The 15,470-nt window shown below is 43.8% G+C and overlaps 1 protein-coding gene across 1 annotated transcript in view; it reads right to left on the bottom strand.

Annotated features, from left to right (window-relative positions):
- The window catches only part of grin2aa (glutamate receptor, ionotropic, N-methyl D-aspartate 2A, a), a 145,197-nt gene that overhangs the window by 17,775 nt on the left and 111,952 nt on the right, over window positions 1–15,470 (bottom strand). Inside the window, exons 6-11 of the mRNA XM_075453795.1 lie at window positions 9,499–9,701; window positions 6,337–6,508; window positions 5,351–5,504; window positions 4,265–4,390; window positions 3,918–4,147; window positions 627–787 (exon numbers count right to left, since the gene is read on the bottom strand). Coding sequence (XP_075309910.1) covers window positions 627–787; window positions 3,918–4,147; window positions 4,265–4,390; window positions 5,351–5,504; window positions 6,337–6,508; window positions 9,499–9,701 — 1,046 coding nt within the window. The remainder of the gene's footprint in view (window positions 1–626; window positions 788–3,917; window positions 4,148–4,264; window positions 4,391–5,350; window positions 5,505–6,336; window positions 6,509–9,498; window positions 9,702–15,470) is intronic.

The raw sequence follows: 15,470 nt of genomic DNA, 5'->3' as shown, positions 1-15,470 counted from the left end.
CATGAATTACATCTTCATATTAGAATAAACACTCAGTTTCCCCTTCTACTCACTGTGCCTCGCTTTCTCATTCCTTCTCTTATGTCCTCCATAGATCTATTTTTTTTAATTCCCACCAATCAGACGATTCTGCCTTGGTCTCTTACCCCACCCACTTTGCCCCATCAGCCCTCTGCCCTCTCGTCCTTTTCTTTAGTTTTAACCCTTTTTGTCTTAACGTTTCTGTCCACACTAAGCCACTCACTGTTCCAACCCGTCAATCTGTCCTTGGTTAGCCTTGCGTCAACACCCCCCCACCACCTACCCCTCCTACACACACACACACACACACACACACCATCAGTCCTACTATAGAAAAGCGGCACTAAAAATAGCTCCTGGTCTGCTCAGCGTGGAAGCCCATTCACCCACAGTCTCAGAAGACCTGTCACACACAGACGCAAGCACACACACTCGAAAGAGAAGTACACTCACACATGAAATTACACACAAAAAAACCCAAACAGAAGAAGCGTGCAACCCTACAGCCTTTCCCAGGTGAGCCTTTTTTTTTTTTTTTTTACATAAATGACTGGTGTAAAAACACTTAGAGACTTACAGCTGCCACGCACTGATTGTGTCCTTACCCTGTTTTGAGGCTGACAAGTGCGTCCTGGACTCCTGTCTGATGATACTTCACCATGTACTGGTGCATAGCAGGGTAGTTCTTTCGAATGTTCCTCTCTGTCGATCCGTTTGGAACCGTCCCAAAGCGGAATGGAGGCGAGTATGCATATGGGTTCTGAAACTGTGGTGGGATAAAGAGTAATAACAGCAGTGGCTGCGGTCACCAAATCAAATCAAAGCAAAACTAAATCAAACAGCAGTGGTGGTGGATGAAGTCAGCAGATCGTCATTAAGGAGACATTAGTGTTAATCGGGAGTTCAACAGCACTTTATAGTTTTAGCCTCTGGTGGGTCCCATGTGGAACCAATGTTGTTCTTAACTTTGTGTTATTATCATAATTCTTGACTTTATTTCATCCCATTATTTTATTTTGTCTTATTTATTTACATTTTAAATGTTTCTTCCCATTTACTTTTGGGTATTTAGCAGCGATTCATCGTTTGGTGTTTACGAAGTTTGCAAAACAAAAATTTCCTAATGGAGAACAATGCGATTTTTCCGAAACAAGGGAGAAAACCCAGGGATAACTTTACAATTAAAACATTATTCCAGTTACTGCTCGAGAATGTTTTCTGAACGATTTATGGAACTCAAACTTCTAATGTTTGAGAATTACTTCTAGACTGCCTGTCTCTGCTCAGAAGTCCTTGGCTATCAAAGCTCCAAGATACCAAAGTGAGCTTATACACTTAGCAGGGCCTTCCAACGGGCACCTGTTATTATTGGCACCCCTCAAAGTTTCGACAGAAATCATCTGGATTGGCAGAAAGTGCAATTTTTGTGCACCCAAATGTGCAGACTTCTCGCAAAGCGCCACGTGACAAGTTGGGAACAACACTCTGCTTCTAAAAAACGCCAAATTCAAACATTTGATGTTTTTCCCCCCGTTTGAACCACCTATACTTTATTTGCATAGAACATATTTAAAGGATACCCTTGCTTCCATTTGTTCTTCTCTCCTCACTCTTCCTCTATTTTTTTCCCTCTCTGCCCGAGCCCAATGTTCCTTCTTAGTTACAGTGTGTTAGTGTATGCGTCAAGAGATTCTGTAGTGGTGTGCTTGTCACTGTGGTAACAACCTACTAAGTGTCAGAAAAAGGGGAGCACTGTGCCCTATCAGTTGCACTACAAGTGTGCATTACGAGCTTCATTCTGACCCCGTCGCGTGAGAGTAATTTCTATATCTAATTAAAATAGCTCTGCATGATAATTCCAACATCTTCACGTCCTTTTTTACATATTCATACAGCACATTACTGACTCAACATTTAGGCAGTGCATGAAGGATTTTATTAGCATATTATTAGCACTGATGCGTTCTGCTCTGTGTCTGTTGAACACGCATAAACTCATCCGTTTGTTTGTTCGGAGTCTGCATTGTTTATGCGAGCTGCTTACGGTGCAAATGTATCTCAGAGTATTTCTCGGTAATAATACACGCTTGCATCCGCCTGCATCCGTGTGCGTCTCTGTTGTGTAATCGGGTCAGAGTGAGGATGCTTTTTCAAGTCAAACTCCACTTTGCGTTTGAGTGCGCATGCATACGCAAGTGGTGATGTCATGCAGTGTGTTTGCCAGTATGACAAGCAACAGCCCTCGGGACACACGCTCTCCTAAAACAGTCTTTACTATTGTTTCCCTCTCTTCCCTCAACTTTCCTTCGTTTGTGCCTCTCCAGAGGCTGAGCGGAGACTTTAAGGTCAGGAAAGGGTAAATATGGCAAGGGGGGGGCTCACTGATGAGAATCTTCGAGCCTGCTGGGGGAATTGGGATTGGAAAGGCACTCTTCTCCTTCTGAATAATTACCAATGAAACACTTTTAAGAACTGCACCAGTGGCTGTAGTCAAAAACTCCCTGCAGAGAAAAATTAAAGAGCAGCGAACAAATCTTTGGTTGCGGGACAGCCTAAAAGAGACAGACCTGTCCACTCATGGCTCACTGCATTCAATAATGAATTATTCAAACAAGCATTATGATTTTTTTTACAATTCTAGATGCAAAGCAAAAACAAAAATGCTTAAGTTCTAAGCTTATTTAAGTAGACTCAATCAATGATTAAGAAAAAAATGATATTTTATGTACAAATAAAGCTAAAAGATGTGGATAAGCAAGGATCTTCGGGAGTGTCTGGCCCCTAGTGGCTTAATATTATGTAGTTACGCTGTTTTAAACTAAAATACACAGCAGGTTCAAGACACGTCATCACACATACCGTCACTGTCCTAATCGTGGCTCAATTTCCAGTCTCATCTCTCTCGGCATGTCTCTCTGAATGGTCATTTACCCATTTTTGTCTGCTTCACTTCTTCCCTTCTCCTCTTTGTCTTTCCATGTATATCGTTTACTTTCTGCTCCCTCATGCCTTTCCTTCCCCAGCCTCAGCTGTCAGCCTTGCCCATATCTGTCCGCTGGTTGTCTTGTGCCATGTTGTACGTCTTGGCCTTTCGCTCGTCCTCAGTCAGTCTCCTGCCAGTTGACGTACCCTTCATTCCATCCCTCGCCGTCCTCCTTCTGCACGTTGTCAAAGCCCTTGACATCCGCCTCTCTCTGGTAGTATCTCTCCATACATCTAATCTCTGTCTCCAGGAACTCTGTGCCCTTTTATCTTGCTTTTCTTTTCCATTTCTCCACATTTGGCTTGACCTTTTCTCTTATATTCTAACCCATCTTCCTCGTACCGCATGTCCAACCTCACTACATATCTGTTGTTCTGATGAACTTGGTAGAGAAGAATGTAAAACAACAGAATTCAATTTAAACTGGAGAGCTTAGCTATACACTAGCATTTATCATTTCTAGTCTTGTACAGACTCCATCATCGGGGAGTTTTTCAGCCACCAGCACTGTTGCAGACCCACAGAACCAGCCCTTTCGCACTAAACCAACAGATTTGACCACTATCACAGTTTCAAGTGATGCGTCCACTTTGATTTTTTTGAGTAGGGCCTTCTGAAATCCAGTAGCTGAGTGTGTTTGTACCTTTTAACAGCACCTAAAGTGATTCTTCCATCATTTTCTTTTAGGCATACTTTAGCTCAAAAACTTGGATTCACTCTGCATGTCGTTTTATTTCAGGATTATTTTCCAACTTCTGTGCATGAAAACTAAGACTTTGTGATATCGAGCTGAATTAAAGCTTTCACATTGTGATCCAGCGAGTTATTACTTCCACAACTAACGTCTCAACTGGAAAACAAACCATCATTGAGCCATAACAACGGACTATCTTTCCCATTGCTTGGTCTTTACCTTGTTGTCTGAGAGCCCGGTGACTTGGTCGACAAACTCCTCCTGAATCATGAAGGCAGCCAAGTTGGCAGTGTAGGAGGCCAGGAAGATGACAGCAAAGAAGGCCCACACTGACACTATGAACTTGCTGGTGGTTCCCTTTGGGTTTTGCACTGGCACAGAGTTGTTAAAGACCAGACCCCACAGCAGCCACACGGCCTTGCCCATGGTGAAAGAAGGTCCGTGGGGGTCTGAGAGACAGAACGAAAGAAAAGACAAGTCGGATGGTGTTTGTGTTGTCGAGGCCGACGGTGATGCTTCATGCAACATATCAGAAAATGTCGATTTGCATTTGCGTGCACGCTCACCTTTTCCCTGAGCCAGGTTTCTGTTGAAGCCAAGAGGACTGATGTACTCAAACATGAAGACAGCCATTGCAGTCACCAGTAGGAGCATCACAAACATCATCACCCACACTGATGCACTGAATGGCTCTGCGAGAGAGAGAGAGAGAGAGAGAGAGAGAGAGAGAGAGAGAGAGAGAGAGAGAGAGAGAGAGAGAGAGAGAGAGAGAGAGAGAAAAACACAGAGATTAAGTATCAACATGTGTTCGGTCAGAACTTTAATATCCCACACATCAATTTTCCCGGTTTATTTTACCCCCGCCTCCGTGTTACAATTAACTGAAGGATCAAATCAATATGCGCACACACTGACGAAACGAACATCAAGAAGCCGGGCCCTGTGGGCTCGGAGGCCCGGCAGAAACCCCTCGCACACACTCTCATTTGACTATGTACGGTGAAGGAAACTCTGGTGTCAGCACTCCTGTCCTCCCTCTGAGCTCACAACACTGCTGCAGAGATTAAACTCTGCTCTAATGTACGGGGGAGCACTGCTGGCAACCGGGCAGCCAATGTGTGTGTGTTCGAGTGATGTGTGCGAGTGCTGGCAAGCGGCCATTTTCCTGCTAAGCCCTCATAATTACCACTTTCGCAGCACTAACCGCATGCTGCATACATGTCAACGTGTGTACCTCTGTGTGCGATCGTGCCCGTGTTTACTGGAACGTCTATTTCCCGCTTTTACGCCGGCGTGAGCCTTTGTGCAGGAAGTTGGACGTGGACGCTCGGCATCAAACGAACGTGACTGAGCAGACAGCACGGGGATCTCCGCGGTCCCCACGGGTTTAAACCCTGCAGTTAAGTCCCTCAGGTGAGTGAGTGCCATTGTGGCATGAAACGGGAGTTGAGCTAAATCTCTCGGATGGAAAAAGCCCGTATTGACAGCTGTGTAGGAGAACTAAATGATATTGTCAGCTCTGCATTTCAGGGAACACGCACACAAAAAAAAAAAAAAAAAAACAAGCATGCAACACTGACACAAACTGAAGAAGCAAACAAGACGGATCATCTTCCGCTCGTTTTACTGGCCACCAACGAGCAGCTATTTACCGAGAAAGGCTGACGGCGAGACCGTTCCATTGCTACGTGAGACCATGACGCTGATCCCAGTTTCTACGAACGGGACGGAGAAATCGATGACCTCAGAACGCTCCTCATTGATCGTCAGAGATCCGACGGCCATGACGGCTTTCTTATAGACCACCTTTTAGGGATTGAAGATGGACGAGAAGGGGTGATTAGGGATGACCGATGGGAGGGAATGGAGGAATGGAGAGAGGGTGTGAAGAAAAGTCAAAATTAACATGACGGCCACTGGTTTGACAGAATAGCAGACAAAAACTGAGATTTGCTACAAATTTTACATTTAGCAGGAAAAAAGTGCATGAAAAAGAAAGTACACCCTCTTTAACTAAGCGGTATTACCTATCAGAGGCCTTGGCACGAGGCAAACGCTGCCTCAGATGAACAACAACACATGACATAATACTCTGTGTCATTATCAATTTGATCAAACTCAAACCAAAAAGCAGAAGCACAAAGTGAAAGACAAGTACACCCCGACTACTTTTTCTCAAGCAAAAAAAACTAATAATACAATTGTTTAGGATGCCGTTTGTTGTTATTAATCGGAGGTTGTACTTCCAGAAGTATTTTGGTTTTTAATCGCACTCTCCATTTTAATATATTCAATATGCAAGCAGGAGCCAGTACTTAACAAGATGAAAGCCAGACAGACTTCAACTCAATGAATGAAGTCTGCTATAAAAAAAAATATGGACAACCATAAACTTTACAGCCTTAAAATGAACTCCGGGACTACCTTCAAGTGAGGGCTGATAATTAAAAAGATGCAAAGGAGGTTTTTTTTTTTTTTGCAGAGATGGTGACATTTTTACAGTTGGTGCCAAAACCTGAGACCTGAACAGCTTTTTTTCTCTCTCCGTTTTCAATGTTTTGCGAATTCATCGGTCAAGCTTGTCATAGATATCGCAACTCTAAGGATATATAACGTCTCTAATTATAGCTGAGCTTACCTCTCCCACCATCCCATTCCAGACATTGTTGATTTTCTTGCCATGCTTGCCGTTGGTAACCAGGTACAAGTCGTATGTGAACTTGACATACTTGGCAATCTTCTTCAAAATATCGATGCAGAAACCTTTGCAGCACTTTTTAATGTAGGTCCCACCAGCCTCAGTCGTGTTGCTGCAAAACCACAGAAACATATACATTCATTAGCCTTGCTAATCGTCATTCTCCATGCCAAAAAACAATGAAAGAAACAGCATGGGAAGAGCACTTAACAGAGTCATTAAGCAAGTTAATTATTGGCTGATAATTAAAAGCCTGAACATGGGAATCTACTTTTATATCTGCTTTTGCAAACCCTGTGTAAGTTAAGAGGTCATCTTTCTTTCTGAGTGAAACACAACTTGATGAATTAATACGACATGCACCAACAAACAAATATCACCCTGAGACTTTTTGACCCTAAAGTTTTGGGTCATTCTGTTCGGGAGTGACAGAGGACTCGCTCCAACCCCGCTCCTCCCTCTGTGTCTCCAGAGGAGGAGGATATGACGGCGTCGCATCTGCAAGCCTTGTGCCATCTGCGTGTGTGGATTTGAGAGCTGGAGAGTTCAGACACCGTTTCACTCACGCACACACAAGAGTGCGCGGCCACCTGGGAGTCTCATTTCACTTTCAGATGTGTGGTAATCAGAGGACGATGACCTCGTCCTTTAGTTTAACAACACAAAGTTGACAAAGAGCGGAGGAAAAAAAAAAGGCAAAAGGAAAAAACTTCTGCAGTGACTCAGAGACGAAACTCACTTTATAGCTAATTTGTGCGGGAAAAAACATTGGCCAAACTCACAAGTCTTCCATTAATCTGTAAAAAAAAATGTCTCTCCTACAGTTCCTTCTTTCCTTTCTCCAAACTGGAAAAGATTTTTTTTTTTTTAACAGTCTAATAGGAAGGGTGGCAGGGTGGTTATTGGTTCAACTCTCAGCTGGGGCCTCTCGGTATGGATGGCCAAATAGTTTCACCCGAAAAGGAGAACTTTCTGCAATCTTTCAGGGGGATTTTCTATCGATGCAACAAAGAACTGCTGATTTAAGCTGGTGAGCCATTTGAAAATGAACTAAATCAGACGAGCTCCATTTAAAAGCCCCTGCCAAAAATATACCAAGCATTTGCAAAATCGGATTTCCAGACGAAGCGACATTGTTTTCAATTACTTTTCCTTATCTAAAAAAAAAAAAAATATTGAAAACTGAAATATTCCTCGTTGTACGATCCGATCCCTTTTCGATTTTCCTTTGACGTTTACTTGGCTGACAGACATTAATTATTCAGAGGCACGGCATTTGTGACAGCAATGGCAACACGTAGAGTAAGAGATATAAAGCGGATGGATGGACCAGCACACAGAGGGAGGGGCTTGTGCGAACTGAAAAGATTTCATAACTTGCATTAAGACTAATAAGTTTGCCACTTAAGATCCAGGGCAAGATCCCCTACTTTAAATAATCAAGCCAATTACCATAAATGATTGATGATAAAACAGTTTTCAGAACCCTCATGCAGTCCTCTTGCAGGAGAAGCGTGAAAATAACAGGAAAAAGCACAGCTGAGTCAGGTTTCTGGCCGTTTCAGCTGGCGGACAGTGACTGACCGCAACACATAGGCCAGAACTTTAATAGCTGCCTTCATGAACACAGTGTACCCACGTAGGAAAGCCATAGCAGAGTTCAGGCAGTGAGAGCATGTGATGCTAGGGAGGCAGTTTGTGAAGTTGATATAGAACCACTATAGGGCCTGAGGGGTCTCCAGAGAGGGCAGTGTGGGTCCGTGTATGATCGTGTGTGTTCGTGTGAGTATGGCTTGTTCTTAGGCCCAGCCTGGATGAGAGAATTTACGCTTCTGTATGCATGGATACCCTTTAGACCCCGATCCAAGCCCTCCGCCACTCCCCATTCTCTGCCTCTTTTATCCCCTCCATCTATCCCTCTCTCTCCAAATGGACACTACGGATGCTTGAGTGGGAATTGCGCTGTGGGAGGGCGGAACACAGCCGAATGCATCGGCCTGTGAGTGGACATGTGGCAACAGAGAGTGGATATGAGCTCGCGAATGTGTGTCTGTGTTCCTCCTTGGAGATGCTTCATTCTCCGCCCTACTTCACAGTGATTCCTTGATAATCTCCTTCAGCCTCTTCCCTGAGATCCTATCACTGCCTAATCAGCTCCGTCTGTGTGTGTACGTGTAGTTGTAGCTTCATATACATGCATGTGCACGTGGAATGAGTGGAAAACAGGGACGCCAGTCTCACTTTGTGTCCGCGAGTGTGTGTTTTCCAGTAGAGAGAAACACTAATACCTTTTTTTTTCCCACAAACCAATTACATGCTTTGATTCAGCACCACTCAAGCCTCTCAGTGACACACACACACACACACACACCATGTGTGTGCATCGGGAACAAGCAAGAGGCAAGAGGTATTTGGGCGTTAGAGAGAAAATTGGTAAGAAACCGAAGAGAAGTGCTTAGTTCAGCAGTCGCCTCCGTTTACTGGGGGAGGAGAGAAGCTGCGGCACAGGTCGAACACTGCACCTCTGTCATCGATCAAGAGGAACGCAGCAACAGCGCCGGAGACGACGGAAAACGGACGATGTGGTTTCATCACCTTGAATGCGTTTCATCTCATTTTGCCAACCACATATCTCACACAGAAGAAGTGTGAACAGAAAATTTGTGTGTTGAATGTTTGCTACGTTTTACCTATGTACCTATTCATCGATTCCTTTTGGAAAAAGGCTAAATCCACTTAAAAAAAAATGCAGAAATGTGCCCAAAGACATCAACCTTACTAAGATGTCAGTATGGATAAGATTGATCCCATAAATAAGGTCATATATGGAGTGAGAAAAAAATCTAATTAATCTATGCCAAGTCTTGATCTTAGTTGCATAATGTAGATATGTCTAAAACTTCATCGCACTATTACATCGGAACGAGTTTTTCACATTTTTTTAGGAGGACCGTCGCTTGTTTTGGGCTTATTTTCAGAGCTTGGGTTGCTCGCTATTGTCCTGATATTGTAACTTGTAGTTTCAGGACAACATGTAGGAGTGACATGCAGTGATGGTACCACTACTTGCTCTGTGGTCAGATAGATCAATGTCAGACTTACTCTTTGATATGCTTCCTGCAGGGCACAGAGTTCCTCATGCAGGTACCAGTGAGTCGCTCTACATCCTCCACAATGACAAAAGGTTTCTCCTCCAAGGTGACGATGGACAGGTGGTTGTCGTCAAGCTCAGCATCACCGAAGGAGTTGAAACGTGGCCACACTGGGTACTTAAATGTCAGGCTGCCATTGTCCAGCTTCCCCATCTGGTCAGAGGGAGTGGAATTAGAAAAAAAAAGGTTATGAATAAGTTACTAGTTGCCTTGAGAAAGTTGGCACATTTACAGTGTAGATAGAATGGATCTCGTGAAGTGTGAGCAAGCTAATGTCGGCCTGCTTGTTGTCGGGGTTAGACCTATGACTGCACATTTGTCTCATTTGTCTTTTGAACTATCGAGCTCATCTGTTGGAGGCGGTTAAAAGCAAATGCGATTATGTAATGTCATTGCAGTCCATATAAATGGATAGTTCATTCTAATTTGGCACAAAGGCACACGTAAAACTCCAACCTGCTCCAACAATAAGTGCTGGTGTGACTGTAGACACAGCGTAACAGGATTAAAAGTATGGTGAGCGGGGATGGATGACAAAGTGCACATAGAGGTATTGCTATGAATCTATTCACATAAATAGATGGCAAAGAGACAAGGGTGTGTGGGACTCTAGTAGTGACTGAATAATTTAGAAAGTTTTCAGAGCTGTGATGTCACAGATTCCCCTATGGATGCTCTTTACCCATCCACATCTGTCTGCAAATATATATGTGTGTGGGCATGTGTGCATGAGTGTTTCTGTCAGACAGCGAAGGCGGCGAGGAAGACAGGAACAGCAACAGGCACTAAGGCTTTGCTTGACTTTCAATTATTAATAATACAGGAGCCAGAAAATAGCAGAACCCAGCTCTCACTCTTTCCCTCCATCTCAGAACATTTCCACCATCTCACGCGTCTCCCTGTCTTCTAAGTTCACAAGCGGCTCGACTGTGGAGTGGAGTGGACAAACGGGTACACATATATATACACACAGTCAAGAAAACACACACCTTCATGGACATAAATGTGATAACATAGCAATAATTCCATCAACCAGTACCAAAGAAAGAAAGGTTAAGATTCATTTTTTTGGTTTATTTGTGAAAAAAGGGGAATTTCTTAAAGCACCCATTTGACACATTTACACGTCTAACACACATGGCGACGGTTAATCGGTCACACCTTTGACCCTGGAGTGATGAGACAATGGTTGTTACCCACACACACACACGACTCACTCTCGCACTGTTGTCGCTTAGCCTGCACGCTTGGCTAAGTCATTAACAGGCGAGCAGAGGGGAGGAAATGAAATTAGCATTTTAATTGTTTTGCTTTGAGTGGTTTTCTACCCTCTGACAGGGATTAGAGTCTCCTCTCTGCTTTTAGTCAGCACGGCCGTCAGCAGCTCGCTCTGCTGTCAGCTGCATCCCTCAAACTGTGCGTGCGCGTGTGTCAGATTTTGCGTTGAAGAGAGCGAAGCCAGACGGTGCGCTGAGGTGGCATGTGTGCAGTATCTGGAGTGTCACCTTCACTCTCCAGGGATAGGCCACGTTTGGCTATCTGTCTTAGTCCAGCTGTTTTGTATTTCACAGGTGAGTGAGTTTGCGTATCTACACACATACTTGCATGTCTTCGTGTGTTAATGTAAGAATCGGGGGTAAGGTGGCAGAATACAGAATTGAAGACTAAACTGATTGAAAAAAGCTGTCTTTGTAAGACGGTGAAGAATCCAGGTTTCCTGTAACGTGTGTCAAAACTAAAATGACAGTAGAGAACAGTTTCAGTAAAATTCAGAGAGAAAAAAAAAAAGATACTGCAAAGGTCACATCAACCTGATAGGGTGGACTTTTTATTTTTTCACCTTTGGACCTGGAGTTCTAACAGATATGTTAGATTTCTAGGTAAAATAGAAATTGGGCTACAAAAAAAAACAAAGAATATGGAAAACTTGAAGCACCACAAAATGGCACCACAACAACTCTCGCTAAAGGGAGCAGAACACCTAAGATATCAGACGAGACAAGAAGGGCATATATCAGACAGAGCTGAACAAAAACAAAAGACGAAACAAAAAAAAAAGAAAGAATAAAGGGATCAAAGGGATCAAAGGTAACTCCGAAGGAACTCCACAATTCCCAAAGCGGGGCCTTATGCAAGAGAAATAAAACACGAAACACATTTGGAGTTCACTCAAATGCATCCGGTATATTCCCTGTACCTGTGAAGAAGGTACTGTGGTGAGATGAGTCTAAAACTGAACATTCTGAAAACCACCGTGTGTGTGGTGCAAATCGAAAACCCCCGAAGACAGCATCCCAACAGGAAAGCACGGTGGTGGCTGCATCGTGCGGACTGCAAAAGCAACACTCTGCAGTGGTCAAAAGGGGGGAACATTTAAATGTCTTGTTAAAGCCCACATCTCAATTCAGCTGAGAATCTGAGACATGAATGAATGTTATACTGGTGGAACCCATCCAGCTGGAGCTCAACAAAATATGGGATGTGGGGAATAGACCTTTGTTATATTTCTCACGTGTTTCACCCAAACAAACATTTTTCAGCTTTAATGTGGTCGTAGTGTGGTTGGAGCTCAGGCGGTAGAGTGGTCGTCTTTCAATCGGATGGTTGCCGGTTCGGTCCGCAGCTTTCCATGCGCTCATGTCGATGAATCCTCGAGATCGGCCCTCGGTGAGTTCTTCAATTCCAAGTCGCTTTGGATAAAAGCATCTGCTAAAATAAAGAGTCATGACAAACTGGGGCACCGAAACAGCGGTGAAACTTTTCAGTGTTCTTTAGGGGGAAAGCTGCGCCTAGCAACAGCATCCCAAGCTGCTTGGTTTACTCACCCAAAGTGTGTGGTACAAAATGGAAGAAAGACGTGTCTTAAAATCCTCCCTAAAGTCTATTTTTTCCTTGTTGGAAGCACTACTTCTTTCTCTTTTTTTATAGCTATATACACAGTAGGGTAGAGCAGATACACTGTAAACCTAAACCTGAGTAGACACACAGCTTAAAGAATGTTTGAGCCATTCAGTCATGTCTCTAATCTTTAGAGACATGGTTCTAATTTGGTCAGATGAGTCAATAAGCTAAGAGGAGAGACAAATGCTCTGCTCAGATGTTTGACGAAAAGAGAGGATGAGGAGGAGGTGGAGGAGGAGGAAAAGAAGCTGACTTCAGCAGCTCCTCAGCTGTCCTGCTGCTCTCCTCTTCCCACTTCCTCCCCAGTCTCTCCTTTGCTCCAATTAAAGAAAGAGATGGGGGGGGGTGGTTATAAATTAATGCAGAGAAACCCGGGAGGATTCTATTTATCGACCGGCAGGGAAGGAGAATGCTGAATCTTCCTGGATGTAATACCAGATATTACAAGTACGCAATACAAAGATGGCAGTGCAGGAGCGAGCGCGTGCGTGTGAGATGACAGTTCGGCCGGTGGGAGGTTACAGTGATGGAGCCGGTGGGATTACTGCATTGTGAGGAGCAGCAGAGGCATTCCTATGGCATCGTCACCCTGTAACAGATACACAGCCACTTGGTGATGAAATGCCACTCTGCCCGAGAAGAGTGGTGCATCATTTCTTTCTTTATTCTCGATGGAAATCCCTCGTTTTGTTTCAACTACTATCTTTCATTGGCTATTTCTTAATCCTTTTCTTCTCTTTATCTTGTTTTTAATCTTTATAATATTTATGCCACGTAACTTTCATTTTCTGTATTTCAGAATCACCTCTCTCTTTCTGTATCACTTTTTCTGTCATACTGTGTTTGACTTACACACACACACACACACACACACACACACACACGCACTCAAGGGCTATTATCAACCAGGACCCAGTTGAACAAGCGAGAGAACAGGATGAAAGAAGAAAGAAAAACAGTGTTCGGGGATCTTACGCTAAGCACCTTCTCTGTGCTGGTCTCTCTGGGAGAGTTATCATTGTGGCAAGTTGCATTATGGGAGAATGAGTTCCTAATAGCTTGGAGAAACCCATTCAGTCATAAAACAGTATCTGTCACTCCTGTCAGACAAAATTATGTCGGGGAAAATGGATTCTGCTTTCCCTCTCCTACAGCCTAGCCTCTGAATGTTTGTGTGGACGGGAGCGTGTGTGTGTGTGTGTGTGTGTGTGTTGTGTCTGCTTACATGTGTCGGGGTGCACGTGCGGGCTAATGTTTACGTGTGAAAAAAACGAATGCAGAGAGGAGGGACGACGACGGAGCGGCAGAGCGAGAGAAAAGTACGATCGCTGATGTAGACTCGTTCCTCTTTTATTAAGACTCGGAGAATAACGAGGCCCAGATCAAAAACACACATCTGTGTTTGTGTGTCAACTCGGAAGCGTGGGCGTATGCACATGGGCTTTAGTGTGTGTCTGCTCTCCATATTGTGATTCTTCAAGCACAAATCCCATGCCGTCTGTAATAATTATTTGGTGAACTGGCTGCAAACACCGTGTCAGTTCCTGAAGCAGATCCGCCCCCACTGCAGGAATAAAACACACATTCCCGCTTCGAAAAAGTAAAAGGCAGTTCTCCCTTTCAGTTGGTGAAGTAGTGTCGAAACTCTCAACTGCAATCAAAGGGTTTTAGACTTTCATGGATGACAGATATTTTCCTGTCAGGCATGATGCGTATACTGTACATCCATTGGTAGAAATCTGGGTATAGACAGTGTGGACATATGAAGTCGATGCAAAATTGTGACAACCGACATCAACGCCACTTATGTCATAAACACATATCCCGGTAAATATTAGTACTTTCCAGCATCAACATTTTTCTTTCAAGTGAAACAAGAAAAAGAAAAATACTTTGAATACAGCAAGACATCTCACAAAAGTTAGAGTCTCACAAACGAGAGACCGAGGAACTAAAAAGACACCTGAGGGAACGTCTCGCAACTTTTTTAGCCGTTTGTTTGCAGCGGTGAAGGCGGTCCTGTGCCAAGGATTCTGAGATGTATTGCCCAGACTGACAAAAAAGCACATCATTAGATAAACTGACAACTGACAGTCAACAGAGAACAATGCAAATGGAAACAAAACAGTTTGATCTGGTCTGATGTGTTCTTCTGATGAATTTAAATGCAGCGTTTCGGTCATTTGAAAGTCACTGTGTTCCGTTTCGGGGACATTTTCGCACACAATATACCAACCTTTTGATTTCTGAAGCACAGTTATACTGCAAAAATACAATTAATATAGAGGGCACTTGCAAATGCTTTGAATTATTAATCATTGGCTTGGTAGCGACATCTATCATCTTTGTAGGCAGATAGGTGGATTAGACTTCTTCTTTAGTTAGCCTATTTGTGTAGAAACACTTAAAACCATATTTCTTTTCCACTCTAAGGCTTTTATCAACGACAGCCTGGGTGCGTTGCAGAGACTATCGCATATGAATGCTTTAAACGCCCGAGTGCTGAACACCTGTGGTGGGTGGAACAAAGAGAAATCACACACCTGCTGGTGGCAAAGATCCAGCTCTTTTCACTTAAATGTCCCCTTTTAAATTTTTTCCCCCTTTCATATTTTTTTTTGGTCTCTTTCTCACGCTCATTTGCTCTCACCATCTCAGCCCATCTGTCTATCTCTTGCTCATCTCGGTATCATTCCACATTGCTCTCCTCTCGCTGTCTCTGCATCCTGTGCCCCAAGGGGACACATTTTATATTTTTAGTGCATATCCATATTTTAGTGCAGTTACTGAATTTTTACCTCTTGATCATCGCGAAAAGTCTCCTCCACTCTCTGCCACTTATTTCTGGTGCATGGGTGGGACGGCAAAACCAGAGAGACGGAGAAGCTCCCAATTGCGTCTCCTCTTTGGGTTTAGGCGTCTCTCTTGCTTATAGTCTCTTTCTCTACACCACAGCGAAGTGGTTCTGATCAATTTCATGGCTTCTCTGTGTACAGCACACTACCTCTCCTCAGCACAACA

Source organism: Odontesthes bonariensis, chromosome 21 (assembly GCF_027942865.1).
Source record: "Odontesthes bonariensis isolate fOdoBon6 chromosome 21, fOdoBon6.hap1, whole genome shotgun sequence".
NCBI lineage: Eukaryota > Metazoa > Chordata > Actinopteri > Atheriniformes > Atherinopsidae > Odontesthes > Odontesthes bonariensis.
Note: the sequence above shows the minus strand (reverse complement) of the source record. Positions and strands in the feature narration are given on the sequence as shown.